The sequence below is a fragment of the Oryx dammah genome, unplaced genomic scaffold (assembly GCF_014754425.2).
Source record: "Oryx dammah isolate SB20612 unplaced genomic scaffold, SCBI_Odam_1.1 HiC_scaffold_23, whole genome shotgun sequence".
Taxonomy (NCBI): Eukaryota; Metazoa; Chordata; class Mammalia; order Artiodactyla; family Bovidae; genus Oryx; species Oryx dammah.
The window spans coordinates 25,920,872-25,938,871 of record NW_024070207.1 but is presented as its reverse complement, the minus strand read 5'-3'; the positions used below and the strand labels follow the sequence as shown (position 1 = coordinate 25,938,871).

At 45.1% G+C, this 18,000-nt stretch overlaps 1 protein-coding gene across 2 annotated transcripts in view; it reads right to left on the bottom strand.

Moving 5' to 3' along the window:
• Positions 1-2,345: 2,345 nt before the first annotated feature.
• The window catches only part of AIFM1 (apoptosis inducing factor mitochondria associated 1), a 28,311-nt gene continuing 12,656 nt past the window's right edge, over positions 2,346-18,000 (bottom strand). The window contains exons 6-16 of one of the 2 annotated variants that reach the window (XM_040265170.1): positions 16,597-16,687; positions 12,071-12,155; positions 11,413-11,489; positions 10,393-10,501; positions 9,540-9,647; positions 9,117-9,205; positions 8,527-8,667; positions 6,751-6,893; positions 5,164-5,288; positions 2,960-3,156; positions 2,346-2,618 (exon numbers count right to left, since the gene is read on the bottom strand). In XM_040265170.1, the coding sequence (XP_040121104.1) occupies positions 2,547-2,618; positions 2,960-3,156; positions 5,164-5,288; positions 6,751-6,893; positions 8,527-8,667; positions 9,117-9,205; positions 9,540-9,647; positions 10,393-10,501; positions 11,413-11,489; positions 12,071-12,155; positions 16,597-16,687 (1,237 nt within the window). In that variant the 3' untranslated portion in view covers positions 2,346-2,546. The remainder of the gene's footprint in view (positions 2,619-2,959; positions 3,157-5,163; positions 5,289-6,750; positions 6,894-8,526; positions 8,668-9,116; positions 9,206-9,539; positions 9,648-10,392; positions 10,502-11,412; positions 11,490-12,070; positions 12,156-16,596; positions 16,688-18,000) is intronic. The other variant, XM_040265169.1, reaches the window with a different exon arrangement.

Sequence of the window (18,000 nt, the reverse complement as noted above, 5' to 3'; positions counted from 1 at the left end):
AAGCTTGATATTTTGGCAGAGCCCCAACTTCACAGGGTGTGACCAGCCCTGTTCTGCGCTGTGCTGTGGCCCAGCTAATCACAGGCCAGCTATCAAGGGCCAAACCTCAGCTGGCACTGCTTGTCTGTAGTCAGAAATTGGTCCTTGGATTTGTTCCTTGTGATCCTTGGAGACCCAGACAGATGAACCACATCCTGGGCTAAGTAGCAGTGGGTGAAGTAACAGAGGTCTGATAACCTGGATTACAGAGAACTGAGGCCCCAAGGCAGAGGCTCCCTTTTACAATAAGCCTTGTTATCTAGCATCACCCAGCAACCAAGGACTTGGTCAGCACTTTGCCAGGGTTTTCGGGGGGGATAGGTAACGTTGTCTCCATCCTGAGGAAAAAATCTGCTCTAGGAGAGCTTACAGCCAATTTAGGGAGTGAACACTAATAATGAGGAGACTACTTAAAGGACAATCAAGTTCAAAGGCAGTAAGTGCAACTGAAGTTCAGAGATGAAATCATGTGTGGGCACTAGTCCAGCTGGTACTACGTCACCATGGTGGGATTTCATCCGGGCCTTGAAAGATGAGCGGGATTTAGATATGTAGAAAGGAACAGGGGCGGTGTTTCAGATGTGAAGAGCACAAACAAAAGTTTAAAAGTAGAGATAAACCAGATGTTTATGTGTGTGCGCGCATGCATGTGCAAAGATGGTCAGCAGGGCAGAGGGGGCCGAGGTCGGGACTTGATATGACTAATGACAGGAAGTCAGTGTATGTTGGTCCACAGGCTGTAGGGTGGGGGGACGTGGACCAAGTGATGCTTTAGGAAGTGATCCAGCAGCAGCGATTGACAAAGGACGGGTGCTCTGGCTGATCTCCATTCTTGGCGTGTCTGCAGGGCTTTTTGTATCTTCCTGTGGACACAACTGACTGTATTCTGCTTCTGGGTTCATGTGTCTGCTTTCCTCACTGCCACCAGCAGCTCCTTAAGAGAAGTAGCCATGTTTTTTCCATCTTCCTATTCTGCCATCTACATGGCTCCTAGTAGGTATTCAATGAACACTGAATAGAAGAACAGATCCTTTCATTTTAGTTAACTGGATTATTTTGACATTCCATGCAAGGATGGCAACTGTCAAAGAATTAGACTAAACTGCATCTAACAGTGAAACAAGGCAAATCACAATTTGATCTTTTAAAAAATGATTTGTGAAATGCTTCAGGATCTTACAGTGTCTTGGTACCATCTCTGTAAGCAGCAATTACTATATAATAAGTCCCGTTTCATAGTATACTAGATGAGTTTTCTACCTATGGATTTAGGTATGTCATACCTCAGATCATATTTCACTAAACATGTATATATATGGCAAGAAGCTGTTCTAGTGCAGCTAACTCTTAAAGTGCACATGTGTCCCGTTCTAGTGTCCAGAAGGGATTTCATTATAGCTGCTACTCCCTTTAAACAAACCCAATATTGATAACAAAATCCAGCCTGGTAATTATTTTCTCTTTAGAAAAAGATTCCCAATAGGACTCTTGAAAGTAGTAAAACTTTCCTCTTAATAGAAATTAAGATTTGATTTTTAAAAGTTAAGTAATTTGAAATGTAAAAGATTAATTGATTTATGAAACTTTGACTGCTCTTCCCAGGAAATCATCTATAAGGTGAGGCATGCCTATAAGCCTATTTGAGATAAAAGGGGATAGGGGAGGGCAATTTCTAGTTTGGCGGACAGTGAGTGGAGGAGTTGAAGAGACCAAGATCCCTCCATGAGTCAGACTCCAAGCTTAGCCCTGAAGCACCAGTTTCTGAACCTGTTTCCGTTTGCAGTAAATGTCTTTTCTGCCCTCCCCTCCCACGACCAATTCAGTTCTGGGCTGGGGGGTACACAGGGGAGGTGTCCCAGGTAGAGCAGAGTGGAGTCCACATGTTTATGTGTGTGCTCATTCAATGTTTCACTGAGGACCTACTATGAGCCCTGTGCCCAGCTCTGGAGAGAGAACCGTGAGAAGACAGGAAAGCCAGAGTTCTGGCTTCCAGGGAGCTGCAGAGCAGCAGGGGGACATGTAAGCAAGGAACAGGCTTGGGAGGATCAGGAAAGTCTTCAGAGACGGCGATTTTCCCCAGAGGAGGGGAGAGGGGTCAAGTTCTGCGGGAAGAGGCCATAGGAGGTCTGTACAAAGAGGTCTGGAGGGCGAGGGAGTTCAGGAAACTGAAAGAAGCTGAGAGTGTGAAGCAGGGAGAAGGAGGTCGAGAAAGATGGTCTATATGGGAATGGCTCCAACTGGCCTGCTCTCTCATTCGCACAGCTTTCCTCCCTTCACCCACTCACTCCCTTTCAAAGAGAAGAGAATTTAATTTAGAAGAATCAGGTTTTATTTAATGATGTGAACATTAAGAATTTGCCTACATGGTTGAAATATTCACAAAGGACTTGATCATTCATACCCATACATTCAGAGGAAGTCTGCTGAATAAAAAAAAATGCTCCTTTACTCATCTAAGCTGTCCTCAGGGACAGCCAAGGGCCTGCCTGCTACCCAGGGTGAGGGCTTCAGTCTTCATGAATGTTGAAGAGCTTGGCTACTTCATTGAGATCTTCATGTTGCTCACCGTCCTTAATAATCTGAGGGACAGAGGAACAAGGAGTCTAACTCACCCCATGTGTGTGCGGGCCAGGCCAGCCCCCACTCCACACCGGGAGGGAGTTGTGGGAAGGGCTTTCTGCAAAGCCCAAGTGAGGACGTGCTAATGCCCAGGCCACCCAACCGTGTCCTGAGTGAAAAAGAAACATTCCTTTAAAAAAAAAAAGAAAGAAAGAAACATTCCTGAGCTAAGGCGACACCTTGTTCTGCTCAGGCTCAGTCTGACCTGGGAGGACAGTGCATGGCAGGACAGCTGATGAAGTCACAGGAGGGACTTTCACCCACACCCTTATCTTCCTCTCAGAGCTGTGCCGGTACCTACCTTCCGTGCTATTGGCATCCGGTTGAAGATGTTCCACAGCACGATCCCCACCACCACTTTGTCCCTGAGGTAGAAGATGACACCTTTGCCGTAGTCCTCCCCTTGGGTGGGGACTTGAGGGACTGCAGGGTTGCTGGGAGGAACAGGGATGTCCGAGGCCTCAGACTCTGTCTCACTCTCTGATCGGATACCAGTGCCTGTGGCCAACCCCCCAAACAAACAAGCAAAGTCAAAGTCAAACAAAGTCACTTATTATGCGCTTGGAAATTCTAGAAGGCAAGTATCTTTCAACACCTGCTTCAGGCTGCTTCTAGATGACTTGTTTTTCTATGCCGCCTCAGTAAACACTGGTCTTCTCCAGCTCCTCTCCACTGACAGAGCCAATAAAAGCTCTTCCTTGCCAGCTGCTGGGCACTGGGTCAGTCTGACCCCAAACTTTCTATCTCATTTTAAATTGACTCTACGGATATTTCCTGGTATCTTTTTCAAATTACAGAAGACTTGTTCTTGTCCTCTGAGAAACATCCTAGAGCTACGGTCAGTACAATAGCCACTAGGAACATATAGTTATCCTAATTAAAGTTAATTCACAATTGAAGTTTAATTTTCATTAAAATTGAACAAAAAATGTAAAATCCAGTTCCTCATTTGCCAAACCAGTTCATTTGTGAAACCCAACACTCCCTGGTGGTCTAGTGGTTAGGATTCGCTGCTCTCACCACTGAGGCTTGGGTTTGATTCCCGGTCAGGGAAGCCTTTATTCTTGAGCTTCCCAGGTGGCACTAGTGGTAAAGAACCCGCCTGCCAGTGCCAGAGTCATAAGAGATGTGGATTTGATCCCTGGGCTGCGAAGATGCCCTGGAGGAGGGAAATGGCAATCCACTCCAGTATTCTGGCCTGGGAAATTCCTAGGATGTGACTGAAGCAACATAGCGCGTTTGCACTAACCACATTTCAAGTGTCATATGAAGAGTCATATGTACTGAGTGGCTAATGTTTCGGACAGAGACAGAACACTGCAACTATGGCAGAAAGTTCTCTTAGCACCACTAGAGACACTCTGGCCAAAGCAGAAGGCATTTCCAAAGGGAAAAACCGTAGTGCAAGTGTTTCCTCCTGGGTGGGGTGGTGGCAGCAGCCTGGGGAGAGGGTACTTTGTCTTCTGAGAACCAGGCTTCAGGTAATGCTGCCCAGTGGACAGAGCAGTGACCTGCAGTTTATAAGTCCCTGGGTCCTCCTCTGGGGATCCACTTCCCAGGAGAGGTCCAAATTAAGGAGTAATAACGTAATCCATTTAGATTATACATGAACAAGACCCTTATATCCATATAATGTCTTGCTTTCTCCTTCTTCAAGAGGAATTTGTCCTTAAAATGCCTCTAATAGGAGGACACAGAGGTTAAATAACTTCAGCCAAGGTCACGAAGGGAGAGAGAAGAGGCCTGGGAGTTAATGAAAGAGATGTGTGTGGGAGAGACATTCATTTCAAGAGAGATGTTCTTTGCCTCCTGTTTAAAGGAAACAGGGTGTTCAGATCTGACAACTGGAACTAGAGGCAGCTTAAGAACTACCTAGGCTTCCCAGGTGGCCCTGTAAAGAATCTGTCTGCCCATACAGGAGATATGGGTTCAATCCCTAGGTCAGAAGATCCCCTGGAGGAGGGCATGGCAACCCACTCTGATATTCTTGCCTGGGAAATCCCAGGAGCCTGGCGGGCTACAGTCCATGGGGTCGTGAAGAATCAGACATGACTGAGTATGGAAGAACTACTCAGCTCAGTTCTTTACTGTCCAAGGCACAATGTACGGAGCAGGTCCCACACTAAGGTTCTTGGGCCTCGTTCTTGGGATCAGCAGGAAGCAAAAAAAAAGGGGGGGGGGCACTGAAAAAGTACAAGTTTTCTTCATCACACCAGTCTTCCTGGTCCATCCAGAAAAACTAGACTTCCAGAGTCATTGAGTTACCTACCGTCCAGAGTCTAGGGTAACACCCACTGTATCCATCTATGCTCTGACCAGGATACCTGATTTCACCAGCTCTCAGACCACTAAAGAGTAAGGACTTTGGGTCTGCTGTATTTTAAAGCACACCATGAAGAGCGGCTTTCACAGGTTCCCCCTGGCCAATACAGAAAGCCCTTGTTTGGGAGAATTTGGACCATGGCTTCTCAATACTCTTCACGAGAAGAGGCTGGGCTTCCTTACCTGACTGCTCTGTGGCAGATTTGGGGTTGTCCTGTGCAGTTGCTTTTGCAAAAACACCGACTGTAGGCAAGCTACTGTCCACCAGACCAATCGCTTCATAGCCAACATCAGGGCCCAAATCACTCCTGAGGAAGGAGAGAAGGTATTCTATCAGAGGACTGTCAAGAGTGGTGTGACAAAATGTTTTCTCTAAGACAACAACCATGCTTTTGTGCCAACCAAAGAACCTGGTGGCAAGAGAAATCTCAAAGTGATCTCTCGCCTGCTGGGGCATCTGGGGACAACTGTGAGAAAGCACGACTATCCGAAACAGTTTTATTTTTCCTTAACAAGCCACTATGCATATCGCAGGTCCATACTGCAATCTATATGTTTTAAAAATTTATCATGTGTTTATACCATACACCACATCTGGGGCAGGATGGCATCCCCACATTTACTGTTCACTACTTCCCTTTACCTCTTTTCAAAGCTGCCTTTTTGAAACTTTAAAGAGTGCTCCATGTTTATGGAACTCAGAATGTGAGATATTTTGTGGTTTTATTAACTGATAAACTTCCTTACTTTACTTTGTATCATATTATTTCCTCTTAGCTTTCATTTTTTCAAAGCTGAAATGCTTTCTATACAGAGGCACCTTGGCTCACTTGGTCATTTTATTTTCTTTGTTCTTCTTGGAAACTTTTCCTATCATCATCATGCTAGGAAGTTCATGGAATATTGGCAGAGGCACGCCATGGTTTTGTAATCATCTCAGCGACTTGAGCTGTTTTGTTTCTGGGGCCCTATATTTTGTTATCTTCTTGGCCACAGAAGCTCATTGGACTGGTGTCTTCAGGGAACAGTCTACAATGACTTCTTGGATTCTGTTCATGGAAACTGATAATCGTAGAGCTATTCTTTTCCTAAGTGTATTATCTTACACATGTTGGCCCCAAGATCCATCTATTATTTGTTTTGCTGCCCACTCATGAAACTGTGTGTGATCATCCTGAAATGTACTCCCATCAGCTGAGAATTTTCTCAACAGAAATGGCTTAGAGGTTTCTGAAACCTTGAAGTTTTTTTTTTTTTTTTTTTTAATGTATCCCATCTTTCAAATCAACAAGATGAGAGTGGGCCAAACAGGGCCAGCTCCAGTACTCAGAAATATCCATTGCTAACTTTTCATTATCCAGAAAGCTGCCTATATTTGTCTGACTCTGAATTGCTTATTTTAAGGGTTACATGAGTGGGCTGTCTTTGTCAGTAGGTTGGGCTCCTGAGAGTCAGCAGCAAAGAACAAAGAAAATATACTTCTGTCTGTATCTTAAGAGCACACCTCTGTCCTACCTACTGTAGCTCCAACTCTGAGCTATTTTAGCAGAAGTTCTAGTGCCATCTCCATTCATTCACCTGTTCAAACTTAGGTCGAATGGAACCCTTTTACCAGAAGATGGCTCAGGGGTAGAATGCACGGACATGAGATGCAATTTTTTTACCCTCTGTATGAAGCTAACTGGCCCACCAGGAAACCAAACCATATGATTCTGGCTCCATTAATTCTGTGTTCTAACCGATTGAGTCCTCAAGGCACAAAACTATTACCAGAACATTGACTGATGCCAGTACGGCTTAGCAGCTCCAGTCATATTCTCTCCAGCCAATCTTCCGCTCACAACAGCATGATCATGGTGCTCTACCCGCCTCCTACCCAACTTTATATCGTAGAAACATGCGGCATCTCCTGCCTTTGGAGACAAATATGTTACACGAGCACATGATTAAAAAAAAAAAGCAAGTTAAGGACAGAACATAAACTTTGGGGGTTCAAAAAAATGCTTGTGATGTTAACTAACATCTTCCATCCACAGGTCGGAATCATACCTACGGTATCAAAAACAGGTACGCTTCCATTTTTAAAAAACATCAGATGCTTCCCCAAAGCTAACCTCAGTTCTGCATGCTCCAGCTTGCACTTATTTCTTCTCGTTCTGCCCTTTAGCAGAAACAGGGTATTTAATAACCAGGATTTGCAGAATATTTTTTCCTGTGTGGAAACCAGTTTTTAGATGTGACTGCCTCTTACCTAGAAATCTTTTCCAAGGTGAGATTTTTTTTTTTTGATCATTCAATATGTATTCATTCATTCAGCAAGTATTTCCAGAGTATTTTCTCTGTACAGAGCATCATCCTGTCTGGGCTGCAGAGACAAGACATGCCTGACACAGACCCTGCCCACGTGGAGTGTACAAGTGCTGAGGAAGGTGTGGCACTGTTGCACTGATGGTGTGCCACACAAGAGGAATGCAGTGAGTGAGCTCAGGGTTTCAAGCAGAGAGAGAACCCCCTGCTGGCTGGAGGTGAACAAGGCAAGCTTCGCAGAGGATGTGGTGGCATGTTAGCTCTCTCAGTCTTTATTCATCTTTGTGGCTATTCAGATACCCCCAAAGCAACCTAAAAATCCAACACATGAGCAGTGGCGAGATAAACTCTAAGATCCACCAAATGGAGTATTATATAGTCATTACACTGTTCACAGAATTGGAAGCAATGTGGAAAAAACTTACATTTGAACGTCACGTGAAAGAGAAAAGAATACAAAGGTTTATACATAGTATGCTTGCCATTGACTGTCTACAACAAAGAAAAACACCTATGTGCTAAGAAATGAACGGAAGGAAATACACCCAAATATCCGTGATTGCTGCCGAGGACTCCCTTTCTCCTTTTCGGCTGCGTTTTCCATACAGAGTATGTATGGCTTTTATAACAATTGTAAAAAAATCCAGTACAATGTATCTTTTAAAAAAAAAAGAGCTTTAAGGGAAAAACACCCTTCAAAGTTCCTACGTCCTTGGTTGCAGAGTCCATAATCAAACACAATACACTTGTTATGATCTAACAATAGGGAAATTACCTCATGGTTCCTACATACTATAGTCTTGTTTGTGTTGTAACAGATTTTTAAAAACACCTAAAAATAGTACTCAAGGAAAATGAAAATGGAGTAATTTTCCTTTCCAGAGAATGTTACAAAACTGGACTCGTGTTCAGGCAAAAGGAACAGCAGATCAGTCTGAAAGCTGCACACACGCCCGTCAAGGGGATGCTGATGGCTGCTGCCAACAGCGGAACCGGGAGAGGCCTGCTTCTGTGGCCATGCGCACCATTCACTTCCTTTTCCAGAAGCCTGTGGCGTGAGGCCAGACCTGATCCTCTAAACCAAACAGTTCACAAGCTTCTGCTGTCTACCCTCAGCTTCCAAACACAGAGACCCTTTTTGAGCAAGCTGCTGCTGAATCTCTGAGCAACACCAGGCAGACTTGTGCCCAGGCCCGAGCCAACGCACTGCATCTGGTCAGGCCATCACCGCACACTTACCACCCAGATGTTAGAGCGGGCCTGGAGCTCTGCGTTTACCCGGAAGCCGCCAAAATCAGAGTCTATCTCTAATCCACCAGTCTTGGCCAACTCAACATTGGGCTCCAGGCCCACGGCTGCCACTATGTGGTCAGTTTCTACCTGAGGACAGAAAGAATTCAGTCAATGATCACAGTTTCCTCATATACCTATGGTTGGAGCAACTGTATATCACGTCATTAAAAATTGGGGCTTTACCAAAAAATCACTGATTAACTCTGATAAAAAGGTTCTAAGTTCCATTTCATAAAGTGTCACCCCTGCACACATACATACCCCCTTCCATCCAAACAGAAATCTGCCACCCTAGGTCTCAAAAGTGTGTGACACACACAGGAAGGGGCTATGGGAAATAGTTCCCAGGTGTCTATGCTGGATCCCATCATTCTTATTTTAGTAGAGGACAGTTTATTCAGAAAATTATGACAGGTCAATGGCAACTGCCAAGACAACTAATCTGTGGGTATCAAATGAAGGAGTAAGAATGAGGAAACAGGGCAGGGCAGGGCAGGGTTGGAAGGTCTTCTGGCAGCCTGTCTTCCCCTCCTTACCTTCCGGCCATCTTTCAGCTTGATGAGTAACCTGCCACTGCTGACTCCAACTGATTGCACAATAGCACTGGGCAGCACCTTAACCCCCTCTGTGAAGGCAAATGAGACCTGAGGCTGAGCCTGTGAGCCCACCACCTTCACAACAACGGACGAGAGGCATCCCCCACAAAACCAGGACCCGTCAGCACACAGGTGGCCTTGGAGAGCCACAGGCACCCACACCCACAGTTCACTTCCGGCACTTCCAGGAATCCTGCATCAGATTCATAACACCTACATGAAGCCAGCTGCCAGGAGAATGGTGGAAACTTTTCACCTGGCAGCTGGTAAAGCTTATGTACAGGGGGTTCCCAAAGAAGCAAACTCTGCCAGTTCTAACTAACTCCAGGCAAGAGTGGGAGCATATGGAAAGAGTGTCTCTACCTCGTCGGACTTTTTCCATGGTCCAGTTGCTGAGGTATTCGGGGAGGACCTTCCCCATATTTCCTTTCTCAGGGAAAAGCTGAATCACTTCTGTGCCTGAGGCTCGAGCTGGGAAGAAGAAACAGTAGGTAAAGCAGGAGGCAAAGGCCAATCCCAGGAAGAGAAGTAAAGGGGCCAGCGATAGCCATCTACTGCACACAGGGCAAGGCTGCGACCTGGGCCGGAGCACCCATTTCTGGGCCACTAGAGCACAAGGGCATCCATCCACATGGCAAACACAACAGGTGCCAGAACTTGTCCCTGGATTCAGGGACATACAGTGAACTCAGTGCACTTACACCTAGGCTTACACAAGTGCCTTCTAAGCTCTGAATAGTATGTACCTTTCTGAGAAGATGCTCTGATTTCACACAGCTGAAAAATCATGCTAAGAAAAAAAATGATTGCTGTGAAACATTCAAACTGGAACTCACAGATCAGTCAAGCTGCGAACCATCCTGTGTCAGAAAGAAGTCTTTGACTTTTACGGGGAGCAGCAGTTCAAAGATACATGCAGTTCTTTAGTCTACATTGCCCCTACCATCTTAATAACTCACTTCCCTTAATACTTTATTTCTAAGGAGTTCTGGCCTAGAGGTGAGAGGAAAAGGAAAGAAAGTGGCACTGCTCAGCTGCTTGGAATGACAGCCTTTCAATCACTAAGGTGACCCACATCAGAGCTAAGCTCCGTGATTAGTTTTTCATCATGTAAACCTTAATCGACCCCTTTCTACTGATGCTGGCAAATGCATCTCTGAAAAGCATGTGCTATAAGGTCAGAGAAAGAAAATGGAGGTCACTCCCCAATACTCACCCTTTCTGCCAAGAGCACAGGCCAGTTCGCTACCAAGAAAGCCCCCACCAATAATCGTAATCGACTTGACTTCTCGGGAAATCTTCTCTAAGGTTCTAAAGTCTTCGATCTGTAGAATCACACCAGTTTAATCCATTGATTTCCCAAAGGGGTATATAATGATAATACTAGGAAATATTTTCTGATAAATCTTTGACAACAGTAATTTGCACATAAAATCTTCTTGTATGAAGTGGCTCAATTACAGCTTCTATTTTATTGATGCAAATTTCCTTCTCCAATGTAACACTCTATTAACTAGTTCTCAACTGGGGACAGGCATGCCCCCTCTGCCCCAGGGAACATCTGACATTGTCTGTGGCATTTTTGGCTGTCACAGTTAGGGTGGTGAGGTACTACTTGAAGCTAGTGGGTGGAGTCCATGGACACTGCTAAACACCCTACAATGCACAAGACATCCCCTCACCACAAACAGTTATCCAGTCCAAAATGCCCAGAGTGCCAAGGCTGACAAACCGTGTTGTACTAAGAATTTAAAGGATAGTAAAAATCTTTTCAAATACCTATAGAAGTGGCTGAGAATTTTCAGTTTTCATAAGTAGAACATGGTGTTAAGAAGCAACTCCTTCCCCTTTTTCACTTAGGTACTCTTAACTTTTTTCCCCAAAGTCTCCACAATAGCATTTGCAGTGAAAAATGCCAAGAGGCTCTAAGGAGTTCCAATGACTCAAATGCATCAGAAAAAAAGAAAAAAAAAAAACCAACTGTGGAAGGGAAATCGGAAGGAACTATAACAAGCAATAACAAAACACTAAATGTATTTTTCACCCAGGAGCTCAAAACTCTTGAGTGAGGTATTTGAGGTGCAGAGAGAGGAAGTGATTTGCTCAAGGCCAGATAATAAGTCCGTAGAAGAGCCATAGATAGAACCCGGATCTCCCAATTCCCAGGTGGGTACTTGGGGCCACAAGATTATGCTACCTCTTCAAAACCGACAAAAGCACTAGAGCTGACAATTACCTTTCTGAAAAGTGTTGTTCTACTCTTCACCTCTGCTCCAGCCCTATCAATGGCAGAGAGACTTCTTGGAGTGCCTCCTGGAAATCAGAGGAGAAAAACCCTTTAGCCCAACAAGCAGAAGCTGGCCCAACAGAAGCATCAACTCGCTACAAGGCTTTGTTTTCCTTCCACTCATCCCCGCAGCAGGCTTTTATCAATTTCCTTTGAGAAATTGATTTGAGAGTCTCTCCTCAAAGGGCCCACCCTCCCTGTAGATGGCCAGAAGGCCTCACTTTTTGCTCCCATTCTCTTCTACTTTTTCATGAGGATTCACCAGAAAGCACAGTCATGTTTGTTGAAGCAACTGCTTCAAACCCCTCTCTTGATTTCTGGTTGAAAGTGGCAATGAAGCCATGAGGTTATATCACTTTCAGGGCAGAGGACCAAGGCTAAGAAGGGAAAGGCAGTCCTTTTCAATAGCCATCCCTGCCTTTAGCAGAGGGAACAGTAGACTGTCCAGAGGGGCCACTGCTCAGATGCTTGTAGGTAGCTAGCCACGCTTTGCACTAAGGGAAGACATCCACTTCAGAGTCTGGGTTTCAGTTTTCTTAGAAACATCTTTACACTGAAACTTGAGGGAGCTCTGTTGGGGAATGAAGCTATCTCCAGAAGTACTCACCTGTGGCAATCAAGCACTTTTCATAGGTTATTTGAGAGCCGTCATTAAGTTTTGCCACGTTGCCTCTCACATCCAGCTGTACTACCTGGTCCCGCCAAACATACACACACAGAGAGGGATAAATTCACTTAAAATTTTTTTTATTGAGATATCACTCATACAACATACAATTCACTATTTTTAAGTGTACAGTTCAGTGGGTTTTAGTATATTCACAAGTTGTGTGGCCATCATCATCACTATGTAATTCTGGAACACTTCCATCACCCTCCAAAAAAACCTGTACCTGGCAGTCATCAGCCCAATGAGAAGAGTTACTTCTTGACCTAAGGTGATCCTTAAGAAACCTAATCACTGGTACCAATTTCTTCAAGGAGTCATAATTTCCTAAGTGGCCAACATCACAGTAAGTTCCTAGTGTCCCAAAGCTCATGCCCAAATTTGTGGGAATGGAGAATAGGGACAGACTTTTCTGCCTGGCTCTTTGGAACCCTTCTTAAAAAAAAAAAAAAAGTGCCAGCGCTGGGTCCTAGTTGTGGCCTCCAAACTCAGTTGTGGCACGTAGGATCTAGTTCCCTGACCAGGGATTGAACCCAGGCCCCTTGCACTGGGAGCACGGTCTTAGCCACTGGAGCACCAGTGAAGTCCAGGGACCCTTACTTCTTTGTTAACAACTCTCTCATATCCTTAACATTCTTGTAGGATGCTTTCTCCCAATTTCTAGCTTTCACTAAACCTGAGCTCCCCCCGCCCGCACAGGACAGCTCATATGTAGAGATTGCTCACTCACTCACACTCCTCCCCATCACGAGGAAAGGATTATAGCTGCTGATGGTTCCAAGGTACTCTCGCGCCCTCATCCCCTCTGAAGGACACTGACCTATATCACCTACAACTCAAGTGTTATCCGGCCTGCTCTTGGTCACCCCTCAGTCACTGAAGTCCTTGGCACCTGGCTCATATTTTTCCTCTAAGCCACATCCAAATGCTCTCTCTAAAACTTCTACATCAAATATCTCCCTCTTTGGTCACAGTCTGCCATCCTTCTAGCTTTCTCTCAGTCTCACTGGCACCTTTCCTTGTTTCTGATTTTCTCCATTTACCCAGTGGGCTGTTCCATTCCATCTAATCTGGGCCAATGGTAGATCTCTCAAGCTGTCCTCTTGCCAGCATCCCTCATTTCCATGTACCCTGCTCCTTATGATGAAGAGCGTGAGTTGTGCAGTCAGGGAGACTGGGGTTTCTGGCTCCGCTCCACTCCTTATGAGCAGTGAGACCATTCGTTCAAGACATATTTATTAAACACCTAGTATGTGTTGGGCTTCCCTGGTGGCTCAGATGCTAAGGAATCTGTCTGCAATATGGGAGACGTGGGTTCAATCCCTGGGCCGGGAAGTTCCCCTGGAAAAGAGAATGGCAACCCACTCCAGTATTCTTGCCTGGAGAATTCCATGGACAGAGGAGCCTGCTTGGCTATACAGTCATGGTGTCATGAAGAGTTGGACATGACTGAGTGACTAGCACTTTCACATGTCAAGTGCTGTGCTAAGTGCTGGGGACACAATGTTGAGAAAAACAGATACCTTGCTGCCTTCAGAGTGCAGCAGCCAAGACAGATAAATTTAATAAACACTATAATTAAGTGTGAGAAATGCTCTAATAAGGACAGTGCAGGTAGTGCTAGAAACATATGACAGGCACACCAAGTCAAGCTGTCCAGGGGGCCATGATATAAACAGATGGGATGGGTGAGTAGCTACTTTAGCCACCTTTGATTTGTCCTGGGCAAGCTCCCTCCTCAATCCAACCCGTCGACTCAAACCTCTCAGGTAACCCACCTGGTATCCTAGTTTACTGCAAACACAAGTGAAGCCATTAGATGTGAGCTTCCTCACCTTCTCATAACGGTTCCCACCTCTTAACCCCTGAATACAGACTTCACGTCCTCTCTTCCAGTTACTGGGATGAGGTGGCCTTTCTGTCTCGTTTCTATGCCTGACTCTTACCGCTTCCTCTCTCTCCTGTCAGTCAGCCACTCACTCCCCCATCTCTCTTGTGACACCTCTACCTTAGCCCACTGACATGTTTAAGTCTGCCCCATCCTAAATGAATACTTTTGATTCAATGTATGTCCTCCTCCAGTTGTTGCCCAATGCCATCTCCATTTTGTCATTTAAACTTTCTGAACGAGTAGTTTCTCCTCTTTTCTAACTTCACAATGATATCTGAACAGGTAAATGTAATGGGTCATTTTAGAATTCCTTTGTTAGCAGATTCTTTTGCTGTGGTAATACTCTGGCTCACATCCTCCTTCTTGAAACTCTCTCCAACCCTGGCCCTGGGCCTGGGCTCGCCTCATCCTGCCCTTTTAATACTTCTTTCCTAGTCTCCTTTTAGGACACTTTTTCTTAAGCCTGTTTCCTGAAATTTGGGTTCCGCAGGGCTCCATCTTTGCTTCACTCCTCTTCTGACATGACCACCTCAGTTCTCCATGGGGGGCCTCACACCTACTCTCATGGTCTCAATTCTGACTCGTATGCAGACGATTCCCCATCCATATCTGAGCCCAGAATTCTACTCTGAACATTACAGTCATGTATCCAACATGCCCTTAGGGCATATCCACACAGATATTCTAGTTCATACTTAACAGTCCAAAATGAAATGTCATGTCCCCTTTAAACTAGGTCTTCCCCTTGCAATGTCTCTCTCACGTGGGGGTGTACTACAATCTACCACACAAGCTGAAAATCAGAAAGTCATCTTCGCCTCTCTCCTCTCCCATGTTCTTCCTCCAATTGGTCACTACCACAGCCCGCCAAATTTGACTTTATGCTTTTAGTCTGTTCCCTACTCTTCATCACCTTTCTGTTAGGAAGCTATACAATGATGGTATTAGGAGCTTAGGCTCCGGAATCAGAATTCTCCAATCAGAGAGATCTAGGGCTCAAATTCTGCCTCTACTACTTATTAACTATGTAATCTCAAGCAAGATACTTCATCTCTTTTAAATCTCCATTTCTTTCTCTGTAAAATGGAAATGTTAATAGTGCCCACCTCCTAAGATGATTGTGCAGGGCACCACGATGTAATTAAACGCACATAAGGCATTTTCATACTGTGCTTACTTCTTCTTAATCACCATCAGCACTCCTGCCCTTATGTGGACTCCCACCATCTCATCTCTCACATGGATTATTAAAAAAATCTTTGAAATGGTCTCTTTCTAGTCTTGTTTCCCTGAAATCCATTCTCTTCACAGCCAACCGAGTGATTACTTAAAATTCAACCCAACTGCTTTATATTCTTGTCTAAAACTCAACAGCTCCTCAGGGTCAATGCCATAAAACTCAAAATCTTTCACATGACAGAGCTCGACCATCAGGCCACTGCCTAACTTCCTGCTTTCTCATCTCCTGTCACTCCTTAACTTTCTGCTCTATCAGTCTCGAGCTGCTTGTGTTTCCCTACACCAAACATGCTTTTTCACCCCCTTGTGCCTTTGCTTATGTTATTCTTTTTCACTTGAATGCTCTACACTTTTCTCTAAGCTGGTGAATGCTACTTCATTCCATCATATTCCCCATTCTATGGAAGGAGACTGCCTTCTTCAGGAAGCTTTTCCATCATTATACTGGGCACACTTCCTAGTAATTCCCACAATATAGCGAATTTCTTTCTTATTCCAAATCTATGTTATGATTATCTGCTCACATTTTTGCCTAATACTGTTAGCCCCTAGAAGGCAGGGCCTGTGTGCTACACATAGGGGATACTTAATACAGTCTTCTTACCAGCTTATCCACCAACCCATATCCATCTTCTCTGCCTAACATCCCCATATAGGAGAAATGAAACTGTCCTTATCAAAGGTCAGTGCCTCCACTCAAGTTCTGGATCCCATCTCTTCTGGGCCTTGCTCCTCCTGATAGCCCTTCCCTCTCTACTGGAACATTGCCAGTAGTTTAGAGACACACTCTAGACCTCCCTCCTATTAACAAACACAAAACAAAATGCAAGCAAACAAAACCCTCCCTGAACCCTAAATGCCCTCCCGTCACTGCCCACCCCCGTATTCAGGCACTCACCTTTGTAAAGTCCAACAATATTTTCCATGCTGATGTCATGCCTGATTTATTTTTACTATCCTGAATAATATACATTTGTCAATCTCCTGTCATCAATAATCCCAAAGAAATGTTAGTGTGGAAAAACAGAAAGGAGGAGGAAAGGAAGAGGAGCCAATCAGGAGAAGGAACAGCCTCAGAGTCATGATCCCCAGTGACCTGACTTCCCTGGGAAGGTTTAGCTAGCCTGCTACTCTAGGCTAGAGACAGTGCTTTCCCCAGGGAGACACACTAATTAGTACACACTGGCAATATTAAACCTTAAAATGACTTGCTCTTTCTTTGATGAACTACAGTGACAGACAGATGGAAGAGGTGGTGGGAATGCAAGTCACCATCCTTGCTGCCCCTGTGGGCACATAGGTGGAGCTTGACTAAGAAAGCAGCCTACTAGCTCACCTTCTTCCCAGTGAGGACGGCCACACCACCATTTTCAACATGAGGCAGGTCCTGAGCAGAGACATAAAAAGAAGGTGGCTGGAAATATATGCTGTATAGAGAAAAGAGAGAAAAAGTTGTAAGTACATGGAATCGCTATCAACTTCCCCCAGAGGTTCAGAAAAAACTGGTTCCACCACGGAAAGCTTTCAGGAATATTTTCTCAAGTAGGTGCCCAAGGGCATTAAATCTGGATCATGGGAACAATCTGGATACATTCTTGGCTCCAACAGCTTTGCAGGAGGGATGGTTCTGGTATCTAGGGGGTAGAAGCCAGGGATGCTGTGAAACATAAACAGTATGTAGACCAGGCCCCTAAAGCAAAAAATTATCCAACCCTCAATGTCAATAGTGCCGAGGTTGAGAAATCGTGCTCTGCATTTAGGTTCCTTTCAAAGTCACTAGAGGAGTGGCTGAGGAGCTGGTACTCACATCCACCCACACAAGCTGTCCAGGATGGCACTGATCACTGGACAGCTTGGTATAGCTTCTGAGATGATCTCACCCCAAACAGCAGATACCGTCTATGAGGGATTAATTAAGGGACGGGCAACCTGGAGAATACCATGGACAGAGGAGCTGAGGGGGGGTGCTACAGTTTGTGGGATCGCACAGAGTCAGATGTGACTGAGCACAACAACCTAATTGGAGGGTTTCCCACGTGGCTCAGTGGTAAAGAATCCACCTGCCAATGCAGGAGATGCAAGAAATGTGGGTTCAATCCCTGGGTCAAGAAGATCCCCTAGAGGAGTAAATGGCAACCCACTCCAGTATTCTTGCCTGGAGAATCCCATGGACAGAGGAGACTGTAGTCCAAGGGGTTGCAAAGAGTTGGACACAACTATGTGATTAAGCATACACACATAATTGGAAGTATGCATCCTGCTTGATAACAGACATGATATGAGTGAGGGAGGCAGGTAGATCTATAAAATTTAGTCCAGTGTCAAAGGGATCCATTAACGAGGGAAAAAACTGATACTCAAGAACATAGTACTGGACTCAGGAGATCCAAGGAGCCTTTTAAAGGAAAGGGCTGCTTGACCTGTTCCTAAGTCTCTCATGCAAAGATTTTAATAAAAAGTTTCTTCCTTAGCATTCCCACTGTATCCCTGCAATTCTGAATGTCTCCTGGGGCATCAAAGAAAGTGCCATAGAACAGTGTCTTTTGTTCTGCTTTTATGGGACATGCCTAGGCAAGTGTGAAGACTTGACAACACAGGCTGAGCTGCTCTTCGAAGTCTAACACAAGGTCCTGGGAACAGGGGCATGAGTACTTCAGAGGCCAACATAACTTCAGCTATTGGTAGCACTGGTTAACAGAATCCAGGACTCTTGCCACTACAGCCTGGTGTTCGCTCTAAG